This window comes from Tachyglossus aculeatus, chromosome 5 (assembly GCF_015852505.1).
Source record: "Tachyglossus aculeatus isolate mTacAcu1 chromosome 5, mTacAcu1.pri, whole genome shotgun sequence".
In the NCBI taxonomy this organism is placed as follows: Eukaryota; Metazoa; Chordata; class Mammalia; order Monotremata; family Tachyglossidae; genus Tachyglossus; species Tachyglossus aculeatus.
The window spans coordinates 9490232-9514651 of NC_052070.1; the positions used below are offsets into that span (position 1 = coordinate 9490232).

General features: G+C 50.2%; 1 protein-coding gene across 1 annotated transcript in view; it reads left to right on the forward strand.

The window, feature by feature from the left end:
* Positions 1-24420, forward strand: part of SLC4A5 (solute carrier family 4 member 5) — a 222869-nt gene that overhangs the window by 24654 nt on the left and 173795 nt on the right. Inside the window, exon 2 of the mRNA XM_038746335.1 lies at positions 16444-16573. Within this exon, the coding sequence (XP_038602263.1) occupies positions 16444-16573 (130 nt within the window). The remainder of the gene's footprint in view (positions 1-16443; positions 16574-24420) is intronic.

Here is a 24420-nt window from a genome sequence, read left to right on the forward strand (position 1 = left end):
CAGTGACAATGGCCGGGAAATCTGGGGGCTTCCCTGCTCCCATCCCCTGCCCACCCTCCGGCCCTGGGAAGGCCACCTGAGCTCCCCAGAGAGTGAACTGGGGGACAGTGGGGTGGTATTGCACTCCAAAATAATAATAACTGAGGTATTTGTTAAGTGCTTACTATATGCCAGGCGCTGATCGAAGCGCTGGGGTCAAAGCCCTACTGAGCACTCACCTCCTCCAGGAGGCCTTCCCAGATTCAGCCCTTTTTTCCTCTCCTCCTCCTCATCCCCCCCCACCCTACCTCCTTGCCCTCCCCACAACACCTGCATATATATTTGTACAGATTTATTTCTCTATATATTACTTGCACATATTTACTATTTATTTTGTTAATGATGCGCATCTAGCTTTGATTCTATTTGTTCTGACGATTTTGATACCTGTCTCCATGTTTTGTTCCGTCGTCTGTCTCCCCCTTCTAGACTGTGAGCCCGTTATTGGGTAGGGACCGTCCCTACCCGGTGCCGACTTGTACTTCCCAGGCGCTCAGTACAGTGCTCTGCACACAGAAAGCGCCCAATAAATACGATTGAATGAATGAATGGATACAAGATAAATCAAGTTGACCTTAGTCACTATCCCACATAGGGCTCATAGTCTTAATCGCCATTTCATAGATGAGGGAACTGAGGCCCAGAGAAGTGAAGTGACTTGCCCAAGGTCACCCGGCAGGCAAGTGGCAGAGCCGGGATTAGGACTTCTGACTCTGATTCTCAGGGCCGGGCTCTATCCACTATCATCATCATCAGCAATCGTATTTATTGAGCGCTTACTGGGTGCAGAGCACTGTACTAAGCGCTTGGGAAGTACAAGTTGGCAACATATAGAGACAGTCCCTACCCAACAGTGGGCTCACAGTCTAAAAGGGGGAGACAGACAACAAAACCAAACATACTAACAAAATAAAATAAATTGACCACACAGTGTGGCCACACTAGGCCACACTGTTTCTCGCAGGCTTGAGGGGGCTACCCTCATGGTGCGGGGGTAAAGCCGGCAACTTGGCCTGACCTAGTGGGAAGAGCACAGGCTTAGAAGTCAAGAGGATCTGGGTTCTAATCCTGACTAGGCCACGTGTCTGCTGTGTGACCTTGGGCCAGTCTCCTCACTTCTTGGGGCCTCAGTTCCCTCATCTGTAAAATGGGGAATAAGACTGTGAGCCCCAGGTGGGACAGGGACTGTGTCCAACCCGATTGGCTTGTATCCACCCCAGTACTTAGAACAGTGTCCTTCTGGTTGTGGGCAGGGAATGTGTCTGTTTATTAATAATGATTGCATTTGTTGAGCGCTTACTATGTGCGAAGCACTGTTCTAAGCACTGAGGAGGTTACAAGGTGATCGATTGTCCCACGGGGGGCTCACAGTCTTCATCCCCATTTTACAGATGAGGTAACTGAGGCCCAGAGAAGTTAAGCGACTTGCCCAGAGTCACACAGCCGACAATTGGCAGGGCGGAACTTGAACCCATGACCTCCGACTCCAAAGTCCGTGCTCTTTTCCACTGAGCCAGGCTGCTTCTCTAGAACAGTGTCCCTCTGGTTGTGGGCAGGGAATGTGTCTGCTTATTAATAATGATGGCATTTGTTAAGCGCTTACTATGTGCGAAGCACTGTTCTAAGCGCTGGGGGTGATACAAGGTGATCAGGTTGTCCCACGTAATAATATTAATAATAATAATAATAATATGACATTTGTTAAGCACTTGCTATGTGCAAAGCACTGTTCTAAGTGCTGGGGAGGTTACAAGGTGATCCGTTGTCCCACAGGGGGCTCACAGTCTTCATCCCCATTTTACAGATGAGGTAACTGAGGCCCAGAGAAGTTAAGCGACTTGCCCAGAGTCACACAGCTGACAACTGGGGGGGCGGAACTTGAACCCATGACCTCCGACTCCAAAGTCCTTGCTCTTTTCCACTGAGCCACGCTGCTTCTCTAGAACAGTGTCCCTCTGTTTTGTGGGCAGGGAATGTGTCTGCTTATTAATAATGATGGCATTTGTTAAGCGCTTACTATGTGCGAAGCACTGTTCTAAGCACTGGGGGGGATACAAGGTGATCAGGTTGTCCCACGTAATAATAATAATAATAATAATGACATTTGTTAAGCACTTGCTATGTGCAAAGCACTGTTCTAAGTGCTGGGGAGGTTACAAGGTGATCCGTTGTCCCACAGGGAGCTCACAGTCTTCATCCCCATTTTACAGATGAGGTAACTGAGGCCCAGAGAAGTTAAGCGACTTGCCCAGAGTCACACAGCTGACAATTGGCAGGGCAGGATTTGACCCCATGACCTGGAACCCATGCACTGTTCTAAGCACTGGGGGGGATACAAGGTGATCAGGCTGTCCCACGTAATAATAATAATAATAATGATGGCATTTGTTAAGCACTATTCTAAGTGCTAGGGGGAATACAAGGTAATCAGGTTGTCCCAAGTGGGGCTCACAGTCTTCATCCCCATTTTACAGATGAGGCTCAGAGAAGTCAACTGACTTGCCCAGGATCACACAGCAGATACGTGGCAGAGCCGGGACTAGAACCCACGACCTCTGGCTCCCAAGCCCGGGCTCTTTCCACTGAGCCACGCTGCTTCTCTTATTGTTCTCTTCCGCTTATTGTTGTATTGTACTCTCCCAAGCACTTAGAACAGTGCTCTGCACACAGTAAGCGCTCAATAAATACTACTGAATGAATGCATGACTGAACCTAGAAACCTTGGCACCTAGAAAGGGCTTAAGAAATACCGTTATTATTATGAAAGCCCGGGCTCTTTCCACCGAGCCACGCTGCTTCTCTTATTGTTCTCTTCCGCTTAGTGTTGTATTGTACTCTCCCAAGCACTTAGAACAGTGCTCTGCACACAGTAAGCGCTCAATAAATACTACTGAATGAATGCATGACTGAACCTAGAAACCTTGGCACCTAGAAAGGGCTTAAGAAATACCGTTATTATTATGAAAGCCCGGGCTCTTTCCACTGAGCCACGCTGCTTCTCTTATTGTTCTCTTCCGCTTAGTGTTGTATTGTACTCTCCCAAGCACTTAGAACAGTGCTCTGCACACAGTAAGCGCTCAATAAATACTACTGAATGAATGCATGAATGAACCTAGAAACCTTGGCACCTAGAAAGGGCTTAAGAAATACCGTTATTATTATGAAAGCCCGGGCTCTTTCCACTGAGCCACGCTGCTTCTCTTATTGTTCTCTTCCGCTTCGTGTTGTATTGTACTCTCCCAAGCACTTAGAACAGTGCTCTGCACACAGTAAGCGCTCAATAAATACTACTGAATGAATGCATGAATGAACCTAGAAACCTTGGCGCCTAGAAAGGGCTTAAGAAATACCGTTATTATTATGATCTGTATTATTATTATTATCATTTTCCGGAAGTGAGGGGGGCCTGACTCCCAGTTAGGGGCTGGAGGAGTGTCCAGCGGCCTCGCCGGCGGCTCTTGGAGGAGATTATTTGCTGCCACACGGCATTCCGGTGCCCGCTGAGCCCCGCCCCGACACCCGGGTAGCCCTGGCCCCGGCCTTCCCACCCACCAGTCCGGTGGTGGCCAGCATTGGCGAGGGAACGGGACAAGGCCCGGGGACCACGAGCAGGCCCGTCCAGCTCCCGGCCCACGCGCTGACCTCCGGGGCACCGGCGGGGAGGTGGTCCCAGCCCGGACCCCCCTTGGGGAAGGGGCACAGAGGCCTGCAGGGTTGGCACGGAGAGGATGAAGCGGCCCTGCCCGGTCCTTCAGAGATCCCACCCTGCCGTCGCCACCTCCGCCCCCGTCGCTCAGCGCCTCGTCCCCGGGGTCCGCGGCCGGACCGGGCCTAGCGGGCGGCCGAGCCCTGCCGCCCCCATCCAGAGGCCCTGAGCCCGGCTGCCCCCGGGGTGGACTGGAAGGGCGCCAGGCCCGCCCGCCCGGCCACCCGCTTCAGGGGGTCCGGGGCCCGGGGAGGGGGACGCAGCCGGTGGTGACCTTGAGGCCCGGCGGTGGAGGCCCGGAGGTGACCTTGGAGCTGGGGACGGGGGCGGCGTCCCCGTCGGCCCCGGGAGACCGCGGTGTCCGGCTACTTCTGGGAGCAGGTACTGGTGGGGGGCAACCGGCTGCGACTGGGGGGTCGGGGGGCTCCCCTGATCCCCTAACCTGGGCCGCGGGGAGGAGAGGCGAGGGCCTCTCTATCAGCTCGCCACGTGCTGCACGGCACTGATCCTCGCCCCCCGAGTTTCGGGGCGACCCCTAGGCCCATCCCACCGGCCAGCCCCCACCTGGACCAGGGCCAGGTCCCCCCAAGGCCCAGCTCTTGCCCAAGGTCACACGGTCAAGTCGTGGGAGAGTCTTGGATTAGAATCCGGCACCCTACGGCCCCAGACGTTGCCAAGGCAACCGGGATCCACGCCACTTCCCTGCCCCCCCTTGATCCGGCAGGTTCTCTTCAGCTGACCTTCCCCCTCCTTTCCTCCAGTTCAGTCAATCAAAGGTCTTTATTGAGCACCGGGCTAACCGTTCGGGAGAGTATAATATAGTAGATGCAACTCTACTCTTAAGGAGCTTGCGATATAGAGCAGAGCACTATATTGAGCGTTTGGGAAGGTATAGTAGAGTTACTAGATACACTCCCTGCCTTCATAGTGCTTATTATTATGGAGAGACAGACGGGGACAGAGAGAGGGAGGGGGAGAGAGAGAGAGAGAGAGAGAGAGAGAGAGAGAGAGAGAGAGGGAGGGACTGAGAGGGAGAGAGAGACAAGGAGAGAGAGAAGACAGACAGGGATGGAAAGACAGAAGCAGACAGAGAGGGAGAGATCCAAGAAAGACAGCAAGAGACAGAGATGGAGAGGGAAAGAGAGAGACAGATAAAGAGAGAGAGAGAGACAGAGAGGGACAGAGAGGCAAAGAGAGTGGGAGAGAGATCCAGAAAGACACTCTCTTTCCCTCTCTGTCTCTCTTGCTCTCTCATTCCCTCTCTTTCTCTGTCTCTGTCTTTCTGGATCTCTCTCCCACTCTCTTTGCCTCTCTGTCCCTGTCTCTCTCACCCCCCATCTCTCTCTCTCTCTCTCTCTCTCTCTCTCTATTTGTCTCTCTCTTTCCCTCTCCATCTCTGTCTCTCGCTGTATTTCTTGGCTCTCTCCCTCTCTGTCTGCTTCTGTCTCTCCACCCTGTCTGTCTCTCTCTCTCCCTGTCTCTCTCTCCCTCTCTCTCTGTCTCTCTCTTTCCCTCTCTGTCCTTGTCTCTCTCTCTCTCCCTCTCTCTGTCCCTGTCTGTCTCTCCATAATAATGATATAATGATGATGGTATTTGTTAAGCGCTTACTATGTGCCAAGCACTGTTCTAAGCACTGGAGGAGATACAGGGTAATCAAGTTGCCCCACATGGGGCTTACAGTCTTAATCCTCATTTTACAGATGAGGTAACTGAGGCACGGAGAAGTGAAGTGATTCTCCCAAAGTCACATAGCTGATAAGTGGCAGAGCTAGGATTAGAACCCATGCCCTCTGACTCCCAAGCCCATGCTCTTTCCACTAAGCCATGCTGCTTCCATCTCTATCTGGCTCTCTCTCCCTCTCCATATCTGTCTTTGTCTTTCTTGGCTCTCTCTCCCTCTCTGTCTGCTTCTGTTTCTCTGTCCCTGTATGTCTCTCTCTCTCTCTCTCTCTCTCTCTCTCTCTCTCTCTCTCTCTCTCTCTCTCTCTCTCTCTCACTGTCTCTTTCCCTCTCTGTCCCTGTCTCTCTCCCTGTCTCTCTCTATCCCTGTCTGTCTCTCTCCCTCTCTGTCTCTCTCTTTTCCTCTCCATCTCTCGCTGTCTTTCTTGGCTCTCTCCCTCTCTGTCTGCTTCTGTCTCTCTATCCCTGTCTGTCTCTCTCTTTCCTTCTCTGTCCCTGTCTGTCTCTCTCTCCCTATCTCTCTCTTCCCTCTCCATCTCTGTTTCTGTCTGTCTTTCTCTTGCTCTCTTTTTCCCTCTCTGTCCTTGTCTCTCCCTCTCTCTTCTCTCTCTGTTCCTGTCTGTCTCTCTCTCCCTCTCTATCTGTCTCTCTTTACCCCTCCATTTCTGTCTCTCTCTGTCTTTCTGTCACTCTCTTCCCTCTCTATCTCTGTTTCTGTCTTTTTCTTGCTCTCTTTTTCCTTCTCTGTCCCGGTCTCTCTCTCCCTCTCTCTCTGCTCTCTCTGCCCCGTCTCTCTCTCCCTCCCTCTCTGTCTCTCTCTTTACCCATCCATCTCTGTCTCTCTCTGTCTCTCTCTTTCCCTCTCTGTCCCTGTCTCTCTCTCTTCCTCTCTGTCTCTCTCTTCCCTTTCTATCTCTATTTCTTTCTCTCGCTCTCTCTTTCCCTCTCTGTCTCTGTCTCCTGCCACTGAAATTGCGCAGAGGCTCAGCTCTGTTTCTGCCTGTCTTTCTCTTGCTCTCATTCCCTCTCTGTCCTTGTCTCTCCCTCTCTCTCTCTTCTCTCTCTGTCCCTGTCTGTCTCTCTCTCCCTCTCTGTCTCTCTCTTTACCCCTCCTTCTCTGTCTCTCTCTCTGTCTTTCTGTCTCTCCCTCTCTATCTGTCTCTCTCTTCCCTCTCCATCTCTGTTTCTGTCTGTCTTTCGTTTTCCTTCTCTGTCCTGGTCTCTCTCTCCCTCTCTCTCCTCTCTGTCCCAGTCTGTCTCTCTCTCCCCATCTGCCTCTCTACCCCTCCATCTCCGTCTCTCTCTGTCTGTCTGTCTCTCTCTTCCCTCTCCATCTCTGTTTCTGTCTTTCTCTTGCTCTCTCTTTCCTTCTCTGTCCCGGTCTCTCTCTCCCTCTCTCTCTGCTCTCTCTGCCCCGTCTATCTCTCTCTTCCCTCTCCATCTTTTAGACTGTGAGCCCACTGTTGGGTAGGGACTGTCTCTATATGTTGCCAACTTGTACTTCCCAAGCGCTTAGTACAGTGCTCTGCACAAAGTAAGTGCTCAATAAATGTGATTGATTGATTGATTGATTGATCTCTGTTTCTGTCTTTCTCTTTCCTTCTCTGTCCCGGTCTCTCTGTCCCTCTCTCTCTGCTCTCTCTGCTCCATCTGTCTCTCTCTCCCTCTCTATCTGTCTCTCTCTTTACCCCTCGATCTCTGTCTCTCTCTGTCTCTCTCTGTCTCTCTCTTTCCCTCTCTGTCTCTCTCTCTCTCTAGCTGTCTCTCTCTTCCCTCTCCATCTCTGTTTCTGTCTTTCTCATGCTCTCTTTTCCCCCTCTGTCCTTGTCTCTCCCTCTCTCTCTTCTCTCTCTGTCTCTGTCTGTCTCTCTCTCTATCTGTCTCTCTCTTTACCCCTCCATCTCTGTCTCTCTCTTTCCCTCTCTGTCCCTGTCTCTCTCTCTCCCTGTCTGTCTCTCGCTTCCATCTCCATCTCTGTTTCTGTCTGTCTTTCTCTTGCTCTCTTTTCCCCTCTCTGTCTTTGTCTCTCCCTCTCTCTATTCTCTCTCTATCCCTGTCTGTCTCTCTCCCTCTCTGTCTCTCTCTTTACCCCTCCATCTCTGTCTCTCTCTGTCTTTCTGTCTCTCTCTTCCCTCTCTATCTGTCTCTCTCTTCCCTCTCCATCTCTGTTTCTGTCTGTCTTTCCCTTTCCTTCTCTGTTCTGGTCTCTCTGTCCCTCTCTCTCTGCTGTCTCTGCCCCATCTGTCTCTCTCTCCCTCTCTATCTGTCTCTCTCTTTACCCCTCCATCTCTGTCTCTCTCTGTCTCTCTCTTTCCCTCTCTGTCCCTCTCTCTCTCTCTCCCTTTCTGTCTCTCCCTTCCCTCTCCATCTCTGTTTCTGTCTCTCTTGCTCTCTTTTTCCCTCTCTGTCCTTGTCTCTCCCTCTCTCTCTTCTCTCTCTGTCTCTGTCTGTCTCTCTCTCCCTCTCCGTCTCTCTCTTTACCCCTCCATCTCTGTCTCTCTCTGTCTTTCTGTCTCTCTCTTCCCTCTCCATCTCTGTTTCTGTCTGTCTTTCTCTTTCCTTCTCTGTCCCGGTCTCTCTGTCCCTCTCTCTCTGCTGTCTCTGCCCCATCTGTCTCTCTCTCCCTCTCTATCTGTCTCTCTCTTTATGCCTCCATCTCTGTCTCTCTCTGTCTCTCTCTTTCCCTCTCTGTCCCTGTCTCTCACTCTCCCTCTCTATCTGTCTCTCTCTTCACTCTCCATCTCTGTTTCTGTCTCTTTCTCTTGCTCTCTTTTTCCCTCTCTGTCCTTGTCTCTCCCTCTCTCTCTTCTCTCTCTGTCCCTGTCTATCTCTCTCTCTCCCTCTCTTTACCCCTCCATCTCTGTCTCTCTCTGTCTTTCTCTCTCTCCCTCCCTCTCTGTCTGTCTCTCTCTTCCCTCTCCATCTCTGTTTCTGTCTGTCTTTCTCTTTCCTTCTCTGTCCCGGTCTCTCTGTCCCTCTCTCTCTCTGCTCTCTCTGCCCTGTCTGTCTGTCTCTCCCTCTCTATCTGTCTCTCTCTTTCCCTCTCTGTCCCTGTCTCTCTCTCTCTCTCCCTCTCTATCTGTCTCTCTCTTTACCCCTCCATCTCTGTCTCTCTCTGTCTCTCTCCCTCTCTGTCCCTGTGTCTCTCTCTCCCTCTCTATCTGTCTCTCTCTTCCCTCTCCATCTCTGTTTCTGTCTGTCTTTCTCTTGCTCTCTTTTCCCATCTGTCCTTGTCTCTCCCTCTCTCTCTTCTCTCTCTGTCCCTGTCTGTCTCTCTCTCCCTCTCTGCCTTTCTCTTTCCCCCTCCATCTCTGTCTCTCTCTCTGTCTTTCTGTCTCTCTCTCCCTCTCTATCTGTCTGTCTCTTCCCTCTCCATCTCCGTTTCTGTCTTTCTTTCTCTTTCCGTCTCTGTCCCGGTCTCTCTGTCCCTCTCTCTCTGCTCTCTCTGCCCTGTCTCTCTCTCTCTCCCTCTCTCTCTGTCTCTCTCTTTCCCTCTCTGTCCCTGTCTCTCTCTCTCCCTCTCTATCTGTCTCTCTCTTCCCTCTCCATCTCTGTGTCTCTCTTTCTCTTGCTCTCTTTTCCCCTCTCTGTCCTTGTCTCTCCCTCTCTTTCTGTCCCTGTCTGTCTCTCTCTCCCTCTCTGTCTCTCTCTTTACCCCTCCATCTGTCTCTCTCTCTGTCTTTCTGTCTCTATCTCCCTCACTATCTGTCTCTCTCTTCCCTCTCCATCTCTGTTTCTGTCTTTCTCTTTCCTTCTCTGTCCTTGTCCTCTCTCCCTCTCTCCTCTTCTCTCTCTGTCCCTGTCTGTCTCTCTCTCCCTCTCTATCAGTCTCTCTCTTCCCTATCTCTTTTTCTATCTATCTGTCTCTCGCTCCCTCTTTCCCTCTCTGTCTCTGTCTCCAGGACCAAAATCCAGCTAACCCAACCTGCCACTGAAATTGCGCGGAGGCTCAGCCCTGGACCCTCTCCCTGGCCCCTCAGAAGTGGGTTGGTGGGCTTCTCTTAGGGAGATCAAGCAGGAGAGGGGCCTGGTGAAGCCCGACGTGCCGGGTGGGATGTGGGGATGGGATGTGAGGATGGGATGTGGGGATGGGGCGGACTTGGGCCGACACAGGGTTAGATTTGGCGGCTAACACTCATTCCTAGCAGGGCTTCCTCATCCTTGGACTGGGGGTTGGGGGGACTGGGGGGTCATCATCATCATCATCATCAATCGTATTTATTGAGTGCTTACTATGTGCAGAGCACTGTACTAAGTGCTTGGGAAGTACAAATTGGCAACATATAGAGACAGTCCCTACCCAACAGTGGGCTCACAGTCTAAAAGGGGGAGACAGAGAACAAAACCAAACATACTAACAAAATAAAATAAATAGAATAGATATGTACAAATAAAATAAATAAATAAATAAATAGAGTAAGAAAAATATGTACAAACATATATACATATATACAGGTGCTGTGGGGAAGGGAAGGAGGTAAGATGGGGGGTTGGAGAGGGGGACGAGGGGGAGAGGAAGGAAGGGGCTCAGTCTGGGAAGGCCTCCTGGAGGAGGTGAGCTCTCAGCAGGGCCTTGAAGGGAGGAAGAGAGCTAGCGCGGCGGATGGGCAGAGGGAGGGCATTCCAGGCCCGGGGGATGACGTGGGCCGGGGGTCGATGGTGGGACAGGCGAGAGCGAGGTACGGGGAGGAGGTCAGCGGTGGAGGAGCGGAGGGTGCGGGCTGGGCTGGAGAAGGAGAGAAGGGAGGTGAGGTAGGAGGGGGCCAGGGGATGGACAGCCTGGAAGCCCAGGGTGAGGAGTTTCTGCCTGATGTGCAGATTGATTGGTAGCCACTGGAGATTTTTGAGGAGGGGAGTAACATGCCCAGAGCATTTCTGGACAAAGATAATCCGGACAGCAGCATGAAGTATGGATTGAAGTGGAGAGAGACACGAGGATGGGAGATCAGAGAGAAGGCTGATGCAGTAGTCCAGACGGGATAGGATGAGAGCTTGAATGAGCAGGGGAGCGGTTTGGATGGAGAGGAAAGGGCGGATCTTGGCAATGTTGTGGAGCTGAGACAACATTGGGTCGAGGGTCTGGGGGGTCTGGGGGCCTGGAGGGCCAGGCAGGGACTCTGTGTCAGACGAAAAGCAGCATGGCCAACTGGAAAAGCAGCCAGGACTGAGGAATCAAAGGACCAGGGTTCTAAAAATGTTAATAATAATAATAATAATAATGGTATTTGTTAGGCACTTACTATGTTCCAGACACAGTGCTAAGCACTGGGGTGGATACAACAATAATAATAATAATAGTAATGATGGCATTGTTTCTAGACTGTGAGCCCACTGTTGGGTAGGGACCCCCCCCACCTCCATCCCCCCATCTTAACTCCTTCCCTTCCCCACAGCACCTGTATATATGGATATATGTTTGTACAGATTTATTACTCTATTTATTTATCTAGTTATTTTACTTGTACAGATCTATTCTATTTATTTTATTTTGTTAATGTGTTTTGTTTTGTTCTCTGTCTCCCGCTTCTAGACTGTGAGCCCACTGTTGGGTAGGGACTGTCTCTAGATGTTGCCAACTTGTACTTCCCAAGCGCTTAGTACAGTGCTCTGCACACAGTAAGCACTCAATAAATACGATTGATTGATTGATTGACCGTCTCTATATGTTGCCAACTTGTACTTCCCAAGCGCTTAGTACAGTGCTCTGCTCACAGTAAGCGCTCAATAAATACGATTGAATGAATGAATGAATGAATGAATGAATTTGTTAAGCGCTTACTATGTGCAAAGCACTGTTCTCAGCGCTGGAGAGGATACAAGGTGATCAGGTTGTCCCACGTGGGGCTCACACTCTTAATCCCCCCTTAATGCTTAATAAGAAGCAGCGTGGCTCAGTGGAAAGAGCCCGGGCTTTGGAGTCAGAGGTCATGGGTTCAAATCCCGGCTCCGCCACTTGTCAGCTGTGAGACTTTGGGCAGGTCACCTCACTTCTCTGGGCCTCAGTTCCCTCATCTGTAAAATGGGGATGAAGACTGTGAGCTCCCCGTGGGACAACCTGATCACCATGTATCCTCCCTAGCACTTAGAACAGTGATTTGCACATAGTAAGCGCTTAACAAATGCCATCATTGTTTATTATTTATTATTATCCCCATTTTACAGATGAGGTAACTGAGGCCCAGAGAATAATAATGATAATAATGGTATTTATTAAGCGCTTACCATGTGCAAAGCACTGTTCTAAGCACTGGGGAGGTTACAAGGTGATCAGATTGTCCCATGGGGGGCTCACAGTTTTTTTAATCCCCATTTTCCAGATGAGGTCACTGAGGCCCAGAGAAGTGAAGTGACTTGCCCAAAGTCACACAGCTGACAGTTGGGGGAGGCGGGATTTGAACCCATGACCTCTGACTCCCAAGCCCATGCTCTTTCCATTGAGCCACGCTGCTTCTCAAGCAAGCAAATTGAGTTGGACACAGTCCCTTTTCCCACGTGGGACTCACACTCTGAATCCCCATTTTCCAGATGAGGGAACTGAGGCCCAGAAAAGTGAAGCGACTTGCCACAGCAGGCAAGTGGCAGAGTCAGGATTAGAACTCATAATAATAATAATGGCATTTATTAAGCGCTTACTATGTGCAAAGCACTGTTCTAAGCACTGGGGAGGTTGCAAGGTGTTCAGGTTGTCACACGGGGGGCTCACAGTCTTAATCCCCATTTTACAGATGAGGTCACTGAGGCCCAGAGATGTGAAGTGACTTGCCCAAAGACACACAGCTGACGAGTGGCGGAGCCGGGATTTGAACCCATGACCTCTGACTCCAAAGGCCGGGCTCTTTCCACTGAGCCACGACCTCCCACCAACAAATGTTTTGTTCTGTTGTCTGTCTCCCCCTTCTAGACTGTGAGCCCATTGTTGGGTAGGGACCGCCTATATATGTCGCCAACTTGGACTTCCCAAGCGCTTAGTACAGTGCTCTGCACACAGTAAGCGCTCAATAAATACGATGGAATGAATGAATGAATGAACTTGACGTCTCCATGCCTCAGTTCTCTTGTAGTCCCTCCTACTTAAACTGTTGAGCCCCTTGCGGGACAGGGACTGTGGCCAAACTAATTAACCTATATCTATCTCGGCGCTTAGGACAGTGTTTGACACATAGTAAGCGCTTAACGAATGCCATTAAAAAAGAAGAGACGGACTGAAGGGGAACCCCCTGAACCAGAGGCCCGAAACCATTCCCAAGGCACATATGTACTTCCCAATCACTTAGTAATAATAATAAATGGCATTTATTAAGCGCTTACTATGTGCAAAGCACTGTTCTAAGCGCTGGGGAGGTTACAAGGTGATCAGCTTGTCCCACAAGGGGCTCACAGTCTTTAATCCCCATTTTCCAGATGAGGGAACTGAGGCCCAGAGAAGTGACGTGACTTGCCCAAAGTCACACAGCTGACAGTTGGCGGAGACGGGATTTGAACCTATGACCTCTGACTCCATTCATTCAGTCAGTCATATTTATTGAGCACTTACTGTGTGCAGAGCACTGTACTGAGCGCTTGGGAATTACAAGTTGGCAAAGCCCTTGCTCTTTCCACTGAGCCACGCTGCTTCTCTAGTCCAGTGCTCTGCACACAGTGAGCGCTTAATAAATACAATTGAACAAATGAATGAATATGTATATTTCTGTAATTTATTTATTTGTGGATATTAATGTCTGCCTCCCCCTGTAATAATAATTATGATCATCAATCATATTTATTGAGCACTTACTATGTGCAGAGCACTGTACTAATCACTTAAATATCATGATGATATTTGCTCAGCGCTTACTACGTGCAATCAATCAATCAATCGTATTTATTGAGCGCTTACTGTGTGCAGAGCACTGTACTAAGCGCTTGGGAAGAACAAGTTGGCAACATATAGAGACAGTCCCTACGTGCAAGGCACTGTACTAAGAGCAGGAGTGAGAAGCAGCGTGGCATAGTGGATAGACCACAGGCTTGGGACTCAGAAGGTCATGGGTTCTAATCCTGCTCCACCATGTGCTTGCCGTATAATAATAATAATGGCATTTATTAAGCGCTTACTATGTGCAAAGCACTGTTCTAAGCGCTGGGGAGGTTACAAGGTGATCAGCTTGTCCCATGGGGGGCTCGCAGTCTTAATCCCTATTTCACAGATGAGGTAACTGAGGCACAGAGAAGTTAAGTGACTTGCCCAAAGTCACACAGCTGGGATTTGAACCCATGACCTCTGACTCCAAAGCCCGGGCTCTTTCCACGGAACCACGTATGACCTTGGGAAAGTCATTTCACTTCCTCGGTGTCTCAGTTCCCTCATCTGTCAAATGGGGATGGAGACTGTCTGCCCCACGTGGGACAGGGACTGTGTCCAACCCCATTTGCTTGCATCCACCCCGGCGCTTAGTACAGTGCCTGGCACATAGTAAGCACTTAAAAAAGACCGTAGTTATTTATTATTATTTAGAAGGAAATCAGGTTGGATGTGCTGTGAGCTCATTGTGGGCAGGGAATGTGTCTGTTTGTTGTCATATTGTACTCTCCCGAGCGCTTAGTACAGTGCTTTGCCCACAGTAAGTGCTCAATAAATACGTACTTATCAAATGCATAGTACAGTGCTCTGCACGCAGTAAGCGCTCAATAAATATGTACTTCCCAAGCGCTTAGTACAGTGCTCTGCACGCAGTAAGCGCTCAATAAATACGATTGAATGAATGAATGAAAGATCGAACGAATGACTGATTGAATGAATACCAGTCCTGGGCAGCTGCATTCATTCATTCATTTATTCAATCCTATTTATTGAGCTCTTACTGGGGGCAGAGCACTGTACTAAGCGCTTGGAAAATACAATTCAGCAATAAAGAGAGACAATCCACTCCCACTCTGCCCCCATTCGCTCATCTTTTCCCAGCTGGTCCTGCTCCCCCTACTCATAATCCTCCGGCCCCATGGCTCTCATTCATTCAATCCTATTTATTGAGCGCTCACTGCGGGCAGGGCACTGTACTAAGCGCTTGGGAAGTACAATTCAGCAATAAAGAGAGACAACCCACCCCCACCCCGCCCCCATTTACTCATCTTTTCCCAGCTGGTCCTGCTCCCCCTACCCATAATCCTCTGGCCCTGTGGCTCTCATTCATTCAATCCTATTTATTGAGCGCTCACTGCGGGCAGAGCACTGTACTAAACGCTTGGAAAGTACAATTCAGCAATAAAGAGAGACAATCCACTCCCACCCCGCTCCCATTCATTCATCATTTCCCAGCTGGTCCTTCTCCCCCTACCCATAATCCTCTGGCCCTGTGTCTCTCATTCATGCAATCCTATTTATTGAGCGCTTATTGCGGGCACAGCACTGTACTAACCGCTTGGAAAGTACAATTCGGCAATAAAGAGAGACAATCCACCCCCACCCCGCCCTCATTCACTCATCTTTTCCCAGCTGGTCCTGCTCCCCCTACCCAATATCCTCTGGCCCTGTGGCTCTCATTCATTCACTCCTATTTATTGAGCGCTCACTGCAGGCAGAGCACTGTACTAAGCGCTTGGGAAGTACAATTCAGCAGTAAAGAGAGACAACCCACCCCCACCCCGCCCCCATTCACTCATCTTTTCCCAGCTGGTCCTGCTCCCCCTACTCATAATCCTCTGGCCCTGCGGCTCTCATTCATTCAATCCTATTTATTGAGCGCTCACTGCGGGCAGAGCACTGTACTAAGCGCTTGGGAAGTACAATTCAGCAATAAAGAGAGACAATCCACTCCCACCCCGTCCCCATTCACTCATCTTTTCCCAGCTGGTCCTGCTCCCCCTACCCATTATCCTCCGGCCCCGTGGCTCTCATTCATTCAATCCTATTTATTAAGTGCTCACTGCGGGCAGAGCACTGTACTAAGCGCTTGGGAAGTACAATTCAGCAATAAAGAGAGACAATCCACTCCCACCCCACCCCCCATTCATTCATCGTTTCCCAACTGGTCCTGCTCCCCCTACCCATAATCCTCTGGCCCCGTGGCTCTCATTCATTCAATCCTATTTATTGAGCGCTCACTGCGGGCAGAGCACTGTACTAAGCGCTTGGGAAGTCCAAGTTGGCAACGTATAGAGACAGTCCCTACCCCACAGTGGGCTTACGGTCTAGAAGGGGGAGACGGACAGCAAAACGAAATAAGTCAACAGGCGTCAATACCGTCCAAATAAATCGAATTATCGCTATACGGCGGCCGACTGGATGATTGATCCCTTCCCCTCTCCCTGGGGTGGGGGAGTGGGGAGGGTCTTCTCCTCCGCCATGGGCAGAGAAGCAGCGTGGCTCAGTGGAAAGAGCCCGGGCTTTGGAGTCAAGAGGTCGTGGGTTCAAATCCTGACTCTGCCACCTGTCCGCTGGGTGATTCTGGGCAAGTCACTTCACTTCTCTGGGCCTCACTCAGTTCCCTCATCTGGAAAATGGGGATGATGACCGTGAGCCCCACGCGGGACAACCTGATTGCCTTGTATCTACCCCAGCGCTTAGAACAGTGCTTGGCACATAGTAAGTGCTTAGCAACTACCAACATTATTATTATTGTTGACTGAGCCCCTGAGCCCCTTCCTTCCTCTCCCCCTCGTCCCCCTCTCCATCTCCCCCATCTTACCTCCTTCCCTTCCCCACAGCACCTGTTTATATGGATATATGTTTGTACATATCTTTTACTCTATTTATTTATTTTATTTGTACATATCTATTCTATTTATTTTATTTTGTTAGTATGTTTGGTTTTGTTCTCTGTCTCCCCCTTTTAGACTGTGAGCCCACTGTTGGGTAGGGACTGTCTCTCTATGTTGCCAACTTGGACTTCCCAAGAGCTCAGTACAGTGCTCTGCACATAGTAAGCGCTCAATAAATACGATTGATTGATTGATTGATTGATTATTATTATTATTTCCCACTCCATCTGACCCCCCCAATTGCCTTGGAGATTTTGACGTCGCCCGGCCTCTCTTTTCAGTGTCCCCGGCTGCTGAGCGGCTTCGGAACATCCTGGGGGAAGAGGATGAGGGCCCCAACCCCACCCTGTTCACGGAGATGGACACCCTGCAGCACGACGGCGACCAGATGGAGTGGAAAGAGTCCGCCCGGTGAGCGCCCGGGCCGCGCGGCCGCAGGGCCGGCCTCCCGTGGGAGACCCTCGGGGAACCAAACGGGGGTGGAGGTCTTAGTCCGGGGGCTCCTTGGACCGAGATGGAGGCTGGGAGACCATCGTACTGGATGCCTACTGAATGGGAGGGAGGCTGGAGGATGGGAGGCTGCTGTATTGGGTGCTCACTGAAAGGGGAGAGGCTGGACCACCATAGTGGGTGCCTGCTGAAAGGGGAGAGGCTGGACCTCCATAGTGGGTGCCTACTGAAAGGGGAGAGGCTGGACCACCGTAGTGGGTGCCTACTGAAATGGGGAGAGGCTGGACCTCCGTAGTGGGTGCCTACTGAAAGGGGAGAAGCTGAAGGGTGGGAGACCGCTGTATTGGGTGCTCACTGAAAGAGGAGAGGCTGGATCACCGTAGTGGGTTCCTACTGAAAGGGGAGAGGCTGGACCACCGTAGTGGGTGCCTACTGGAAAAGGGAGAAGCTGAAGGGTGGGAGACCGCTGTATTGGGTGCTCACTGAAAGGGGAGAGGCTGGACCACCGTAGTGGGTGCCTACTGGAAAGGGGAGAAGCTGAAGGGTGGGAGACTGCTGTATTGGGTGCTCACTGAAAGAGGAGAGGCTGGACCACCATAGTGGGTGCCTACTGAGTAGGGGAGAGGCTGGACCACCATTGTGGGTGCCTACTGAAAAGGGGAGAAGCTGAAGGGTGGGAGTCCACTGTATTGGGTGTCTACTGAAAGGGGAGAGGCTGGACCACCGTAGTGGGTGCCTACTGAAAAGGGGAGAGGCTGGACCACCTTAGTGGGTGTCTACTGGAAAGGGGAGAAGCTGAAGGATGGGAGACTGCTGAATTGGGTGCTTACTGAAAGGGGAGAGGCTGGACCACCGTAGTGGGTGCCTACTGAAAAGGGGAGAGGCTGGACCACCGTAGTGGGTGCCTACTGAAAGGGGAGAGGCTGGACCACCGTAGTGGGTGCCTACTGAAAGGGGAGAGGCTGTACCACCGTAGTGGGTGCCTACTGAAAAGGGAGAGGCTGGACCACCGTAGTGGGTGCCTACTGAAAAGGGAGAGGCTGGACCACCGTAGTGGGTGCCTACTGAAAAGGGGAGAAGCTGAAGGGTGGGAGACCGCTGTTTTGGGTGCTTACTGAAAGGGGAGAGGCTGGACCACCGTAGTGGGTGCCTACTGGAGAGGGGAGAAGCTGAAGGGTGGGCGACTGCTGTATTGGGTGCTCACTGAAAGGGGAGAGGCTGGACCACCATAGTGGGTGCCTACTGAAAGGGGAGAGGCTGGAGGCTGGGGGACCGCCGTATTGGATGCCTACTGAAAGGGGGAGAAGCTGAAGGGTGGGAGACCACTGTATTGGGTGCTTACTGAAAGAGGAGAGGCTGGAGGCCGGGGGACCACCGCAGTGGATGCCTACTGAAAGCGGAGAGGCTGGAAGCCGGGAGACCGCTGTATTGGATGCCTACTGAAAAGGGGAGAAGCTGAAGGGTGGGAGACCACTGTATTGGGTGCTTACTAAAAGGGGAGAGGCTGGACCACCGTAGTGGGTGCCTACTGAAAGGGGAGAGGCTGGAGGCCGGGGGACCGCCGTCGTGGGTGCCTACTGAAAAGGGGAGAAGCTGAAGGGTGGGAGACCACTGTATTGGGTGTCTACTGAAAGGGGAGAGGCTGGACCACCGTAGTGGGTGCCTACTGAAAGGGGAGAGGCTGGAGGCCAGAAGAGCGCCGTATTGGATGCCTACTGAAAAGGGGAGAAGCGGAAGGGTGGGAGACCGCTGTATTGGGTGCTTACTGAAAGGGGAGAGGCTGGACCGCCGTAGTGGGTGCCTACTGAAAGGGGAGAGGCTGGAGGCCGGGGGACAGCTGTATTGGATGCCTACTGAAAAGGGGAGAAGCTGAAGGGTGGGAGACCGCTGTATTGGGTCCTTACTGAAAGGGGAGAGGCTGGAGGCTGGGGGACCACTGCATTGGATGCCTACTGAAAAGGGGAGAAGCTGAAGGGTGGGAGACCACTGTATTTGGGTGTCTACTCAAAGGGGAGAGGCTGAAGGCCGGGAGACCACTGTATTGAGTGGCTACTGAAAGAGAAGAGGCTGGAGGCTGGGAGGCCACCATACTGGATGCCTACTGATTGGGGGAGAAGCTGGAGGTTGGGAGACCAGTGAAGTTAAAAAAAAATTGTGGTATTTGTTAAGCTCTCACTACGTTCCAGGCACTGTACTAAGTGCTGGGGTGGATACGAGCAAATCAGGGTGGACGCAGTCCCTGCCTCCCATGGAGCTCACAGTCCCAATCCCCATTTTACAAATGAGGGAACTGAGGCACAGGAAAGTAAGGTGACTTGCCCAAGGTCACGCAGGAGGTGGCTGATCCAGTGTTCTCTGTCTCCCCCTTTTAGACTGTGAGCCCACTGTTGGGTAGGGACTGTCTCTATATGTTGCCAATTTGTACTTCCCAAGCGCTTAGTATAGTGCTCTGCACACAGTAAGCGCTCAATAAATACGATTGATGATGATGATGATGGTCTAATTGTGAGGCGAGGCAAACAGGAGCCTGGGAAGAGGCTGTCTGGGTGGCGAATGAGGGGCAAGTGTGAAAAAGCTGCCATCGATTAATCAACGAATGGTATTTATTGAGCGCTTACTGTGTGCAGAGCACTGTACTAAGCATATAATAATAATAATAATAATGGTATTTGTTAAGGACTTACTATGTGCCAAGCACTGCTCTAAAAGCTGGGGTAGATACAGTGTGGAAGCAATGTGTCTCAGGGGAAATGGCATTTATTAAATGGCATTTATTAAATGCTTACTATGTGCAAAGCACTGTTCTAAGTGCTGGGGAGGTTACAAGGTGATCAGGTTGTCCCACGGGGGGGCTCACAGTCTTCATCCCCATTTTACAGATGAGGGAACTGAGGCCCAGAGAAGTGAAGTGACTTGCCCACAGTCACACAGCTGACAAGTGGCGGAGCCGGGATTTGAACCCATGACCTCTGACTCCTAAGCCCGGACTCTTTCCATTGAACCATGCTGCTTCTCCGGGAAAGAGCCCGGGCTTTGGAGTCAGAGGTCATGGGTTCAAATACAGCTCTGCTAACTGTCAGCTGGATGACTTTGGGCAAGTCACTTCAATCAATCAATCAATTGTATTTATTGAGTGCTTACTGTGTGCAGAGCACTGTACTAAGCGCTTGGGAAAGTACAAGTTGGCAACACATACAGACGGTCCCTACCCAACAGTGGGCTCACAGTCTTCACTGCTCTGGGCCTCAGTTCCCTCCTCTGTAAAATGGGGATGAAGACTGTGAGCCCCCCGTGGGACAACCTGATCACCTTGGAACCTCCCCAGCGCTTAGAACGGTGCTTTGCACATAGTAAGCGCTTAATAAATGCCATCATTATTATTCATTCACTCAATCATATTTATTGAGCGCTTACTGTGTGCAGAGCACTGGACTAAGCGCTTGGGAAGTACCATTTGGCAACATATAGAGACGGTCCCTTCCCAACAACGGGCTCATGGTCTAGAGAGGGGAAACGGGCAACAAAACATGCGGACAGGTGTCAAGTCATCAAAATAAATAGAAATAAAGCTAGATGCACCTCATTAACAAAATAAATAGAATAGTAAATATGTACAAGTAAAATAAATAGCCATAAATCTGGACAAACATATATATAGGTGCTGTGGGGAGGGGAAGTAATCAGGTCGTTGCATGTGGCATACTTCATGCCGCTGCCCGGATTGTCTTTGTCCAGAAACGCTCTGGGCATATCACTCCCCTCCTCAAAAATCTCCAGTGGCTACCAATCAATCTGCGCATCAGGCAGAAACTCCTCCCCCTGGGCTTCCAGGCTGTCCATCCATCCATCCATCCCCTGGCCCTCTCCTACCTCACGTCCCTTCTGTCCTTGTCCAGCCCAGCCCACACCCTCTGCTCCTCCGCCGCTAATCTCCTCACCGTTAGGCCTCGTTCTCGCCTGTCCCGCCATCGACCCCCGGCCCACGTCCTCCCCCGGGCCTGGAATGCCCCCAGTCCCTCCGCCCATCCGCCAAGCTCGCTCTCTTCCTCCCTTCAAGGCCCTGCTGAGAGCTCACCTCCTCCAGGAGGCCTTCCCAGACTGATCCCCTTCCTTCCTCTCCCCCTCGTCCCCCTCTCCATCCCCCCATCTTACCTCCTTCCCTTCCCCACAGCACCTGTATATATGTATATATGGTTGTACATATTTATTACTCTATTTATTTATTTATTTATTTATTTATTTTACTTGTACATTTCTATCCTATTTATTTTATTTTGTTGGTATGTTTGGTTCTGTTCTCTGTCTCCCCCTTTTAGACTGTGAGCCCACTGTTGGGTAGGGACTGTCTCTATGTGTTGCCAATTTGTACTTCCCAAGCGCTTAGTACAGTGCCCTGCACATAGTAAGCGCTCAATAAATATGATTGATTGATTGATTGATTGAAAAGGTAGTGAGTTCCAGGCCCAAGGGAGAATATGGGCAGTATAGGCAAGATCGAAGAACAGAGGGCAGGTTGGTGTTTCAAGAGTGGAACATGCAGCATGAGTTGTAGTAGGAGATAATAATAATAATGATTATGGTATTTGTTAATCTGCCCGGATTGTCTCTGCCCAGATTGTCTTTGTCCAGGAACGCTCTGGGCATGTTACTCCCCTCCTCAAAAATCTCCAGTGGCTACCAATCAATCTACGCATCAGGCAGAAACTCCTCACCCTGGGCTTCAAGGCTGTCCATCCCCTGGCCCCCTCCTCCCTCCGCTCCCTTCTGTCCTTGTCCAGCCCAGCCCGCACCCTCCGCTCCTCTGCCGCTAATCTCCTCACCGTTAGGCCTCGTTCTCACCTGTCCCACCATCGACCCCCGGCCCACGTCCTCCCCCTGGCCCGGAATGCCCTCCCTCTGTCCATCCGCCAATCTAGCTCTCTTCCTCTCTTCAAGGCCCTACTGAGAGCTCACCTCCTCCAGGAGGCCTTCCCACACTGAGACCCCTCCTTCCTCTCCCCCTCCTCCCCCTCTCCATCCCCACCGTCTTACCTCCTTTCCTTCCCCACAGCACCTGTATATACGTATAGATGTTTGTACATATTTATTACTCTATTTATTGATTGATTTTACTTGTACATATCTATTCTATTTATTTTATTTTGTTAATATGTTTGGTTTTGTTCTCTGTCTCCCCCTTCTAGACTGTGAGCCCACTGTTGGGTAGGAACCGTCTCTATATGTTGCCAACTTGTACTTCCCAAGCACTTAGTACAGTGCTCTGCACATAGTAAGCGCTCAATAAATACGATTGATTGATTGATTGATTGATGTGGGTCTCATACTTTTAATCCCCATTTTACGGACGAAGTAACTGAGGCCCAGAGAAGTGAAGTGATTTGCCCAAGGTCACACAGCAGACAAGTGGCGGAGCCGGGATTAGAACCCGCTCAATAAATTTGATTGAATGAATGAATGAATATCTGATATGTGCGTATTTATTTGTACGTATTTGTACATATTTATTACTCTATTTATTTGTACATATTCTATTTATTTTATTTTGTTAATATGTTTTGTTTTGTTCTCTGTCTCCCCCTTCTAGACTGTGAGCCCGCTGTTGGGTCGGGACAGTCTCTATATGTTGCCAACTTGTACTTCCCAAGCGCTTAGTCCAGTGCTCTGCACACAGTAAGCGCTCAATAAATTCGATTGAATGGATGAATGAATATCTGACATGTGCGTATTTCTTTGTACATATTTGTAAGTATTTATTACTCTATTTTATTTGTAGATATTCTTATTTTATTTTGTTAATGTGTTTTGTTTTGTTCTCTGTCTCCCCCTTCTAGACTGTGAGCCCACTGTTGGGTAGGGACCGTCTCTAGATGTTGCCAACTTGGACTTCCCAAGCGCTTAGTCCAGTGCTCTGCACACAGTAAGCGCTCAATAAATACGACTGAATGAATGAGTGAATATCTGACATGTGCGTATTTATTTGTACGTATTTGTATGTATTTATTACTCTATTTTATTTTGTTAATATGTTTTGTTCTCTGTCTCCCCCTTCTAGACTGTGAGCCCACTGTTGGGTAGGGACTGTCTCTAGATGTTGCCAACTTGGACTTCCCAAGCGCTTAGTACAGTGCTCTGCACACAGTAAGCGCTCAATAAATACGATTGAATAAATAAATGAACCCACGACCTTGGACTCCCAAGCCCGGGCGCTTTCCACTCTGCCACGCTGCTTCTCACTTGGGAGAATATAATCGAACAGAGTTGATAGACATAATCCCTGCCGACGATGAGCTTACAGTCCTGAAGAGAAGACAGATATGGGTATAAATAAATAATCAGTCAATCATTGGTATTTATTGAGCAACTCGTACTTCCTGAGCGCTTAGTACAGTGCTCTGCACACAGTAAGCGCTCAATAAATACGATTGAATCAATGGATTGAGCGCTTACTGTGTGCAGAGCGCTTGGGAGAGGACACTACAATAATAAGCAGACGCATTCCCTGCCCACAGTGAGCTTACAATCGAGAGGGGGAGACAGACATTAATAGAAATGAATAAATGACAGATACGCGTGTGAAGCGCTTAGTACAGTGCTCTGCCCACAGGAAGCGCTCAATAAATACGATTGAATGAATGAACGGGTATGGACAGAAGTGCTCTGGGGCGAGTAAGGGGTGCAAATCGATGTGAAAGGACAATGCAGAAGGGAGTGGGAGAATAATAATAATCATGGCATTTATTAATCAATCAATCAATCGTATTTATTGAGCGCTAACTGTGTGCAGAGCACTGGACTAAGCGCTTGGGAAGTACAAGTTGGCAACATACAGAGACGGTCCCGACCCAACAGTGGGCTCACAGTCTATAAGGGGGAGACAGAGAACAAAATGAAACATATTAACAAAATAAAATAAAGAGAATAGATATGTTATGATATGATATAAATAGAATAGATATAGATATTTATTAAGCGCTTACTATGTGCAAAGCACTGTTCTAAGTGCTGGGGAGGTTCCAAGGTGATCAGGTTGTCCCACGGGGGGCTCACAGTCTTCACCCCCATTTTACAGATGAGGGAACTGAGGCCCAGAGAAGTGAAGTGACTTGCCATAGGTCACCCAGCTGACAATTAGCGGAGCCGGGATTTGAACCCATGACTTCTGACTCCAAAGCCCGGGCTCTTTCCACTGAGCCATGGTGCTTCTACTAAGAGAAGAGAAGCAGTGTGGCCTAGTGACTAGAACCCGGGACTGAGAGTCGGAAGGTCATGGGTTCTAATTCTGCCTCAGCCACCTGTCTGCTGCATGACCCTGGGCAAGTCATTTCACTTCTCTGTGCCTCAATTCTCTCATCTGTAAAATGGGGGTTGAGACCGTGAGCCCCACATGGGACGGGAATTGGGTCCAACCCGATTTGCTTGTAGCCACCCCGGCACTTAGTTCAGTCAATCAATCAATCAATCAATCGTATTTATTGAGCGCTTACTGTGTGCAGAGCACTGTACTAAGCGCTTAGGAAGTACAAGTTGGCAACATATAGAGACAGTACCTACCCAACAGTGGGCTCACAGTCTAGAAGGTTCAATGCCTGGACCATAATAACGATAATTATAATAATGGTATTTGTTAAGCGCTTCCTATGTGCCAAGCACTGTTCTAAGCACTGGTGTAATAATAATAATAATAATGGCATTTGTTAAGTGCTTACTATGTGCAAAGCACTGTTCTGAGTGCTGGGGGAGGATACAAGGTGATCAGGTTGCCCCGCGTGGGGCTCACAGTCATCATCCCCATTTTACAGATGAGGTAA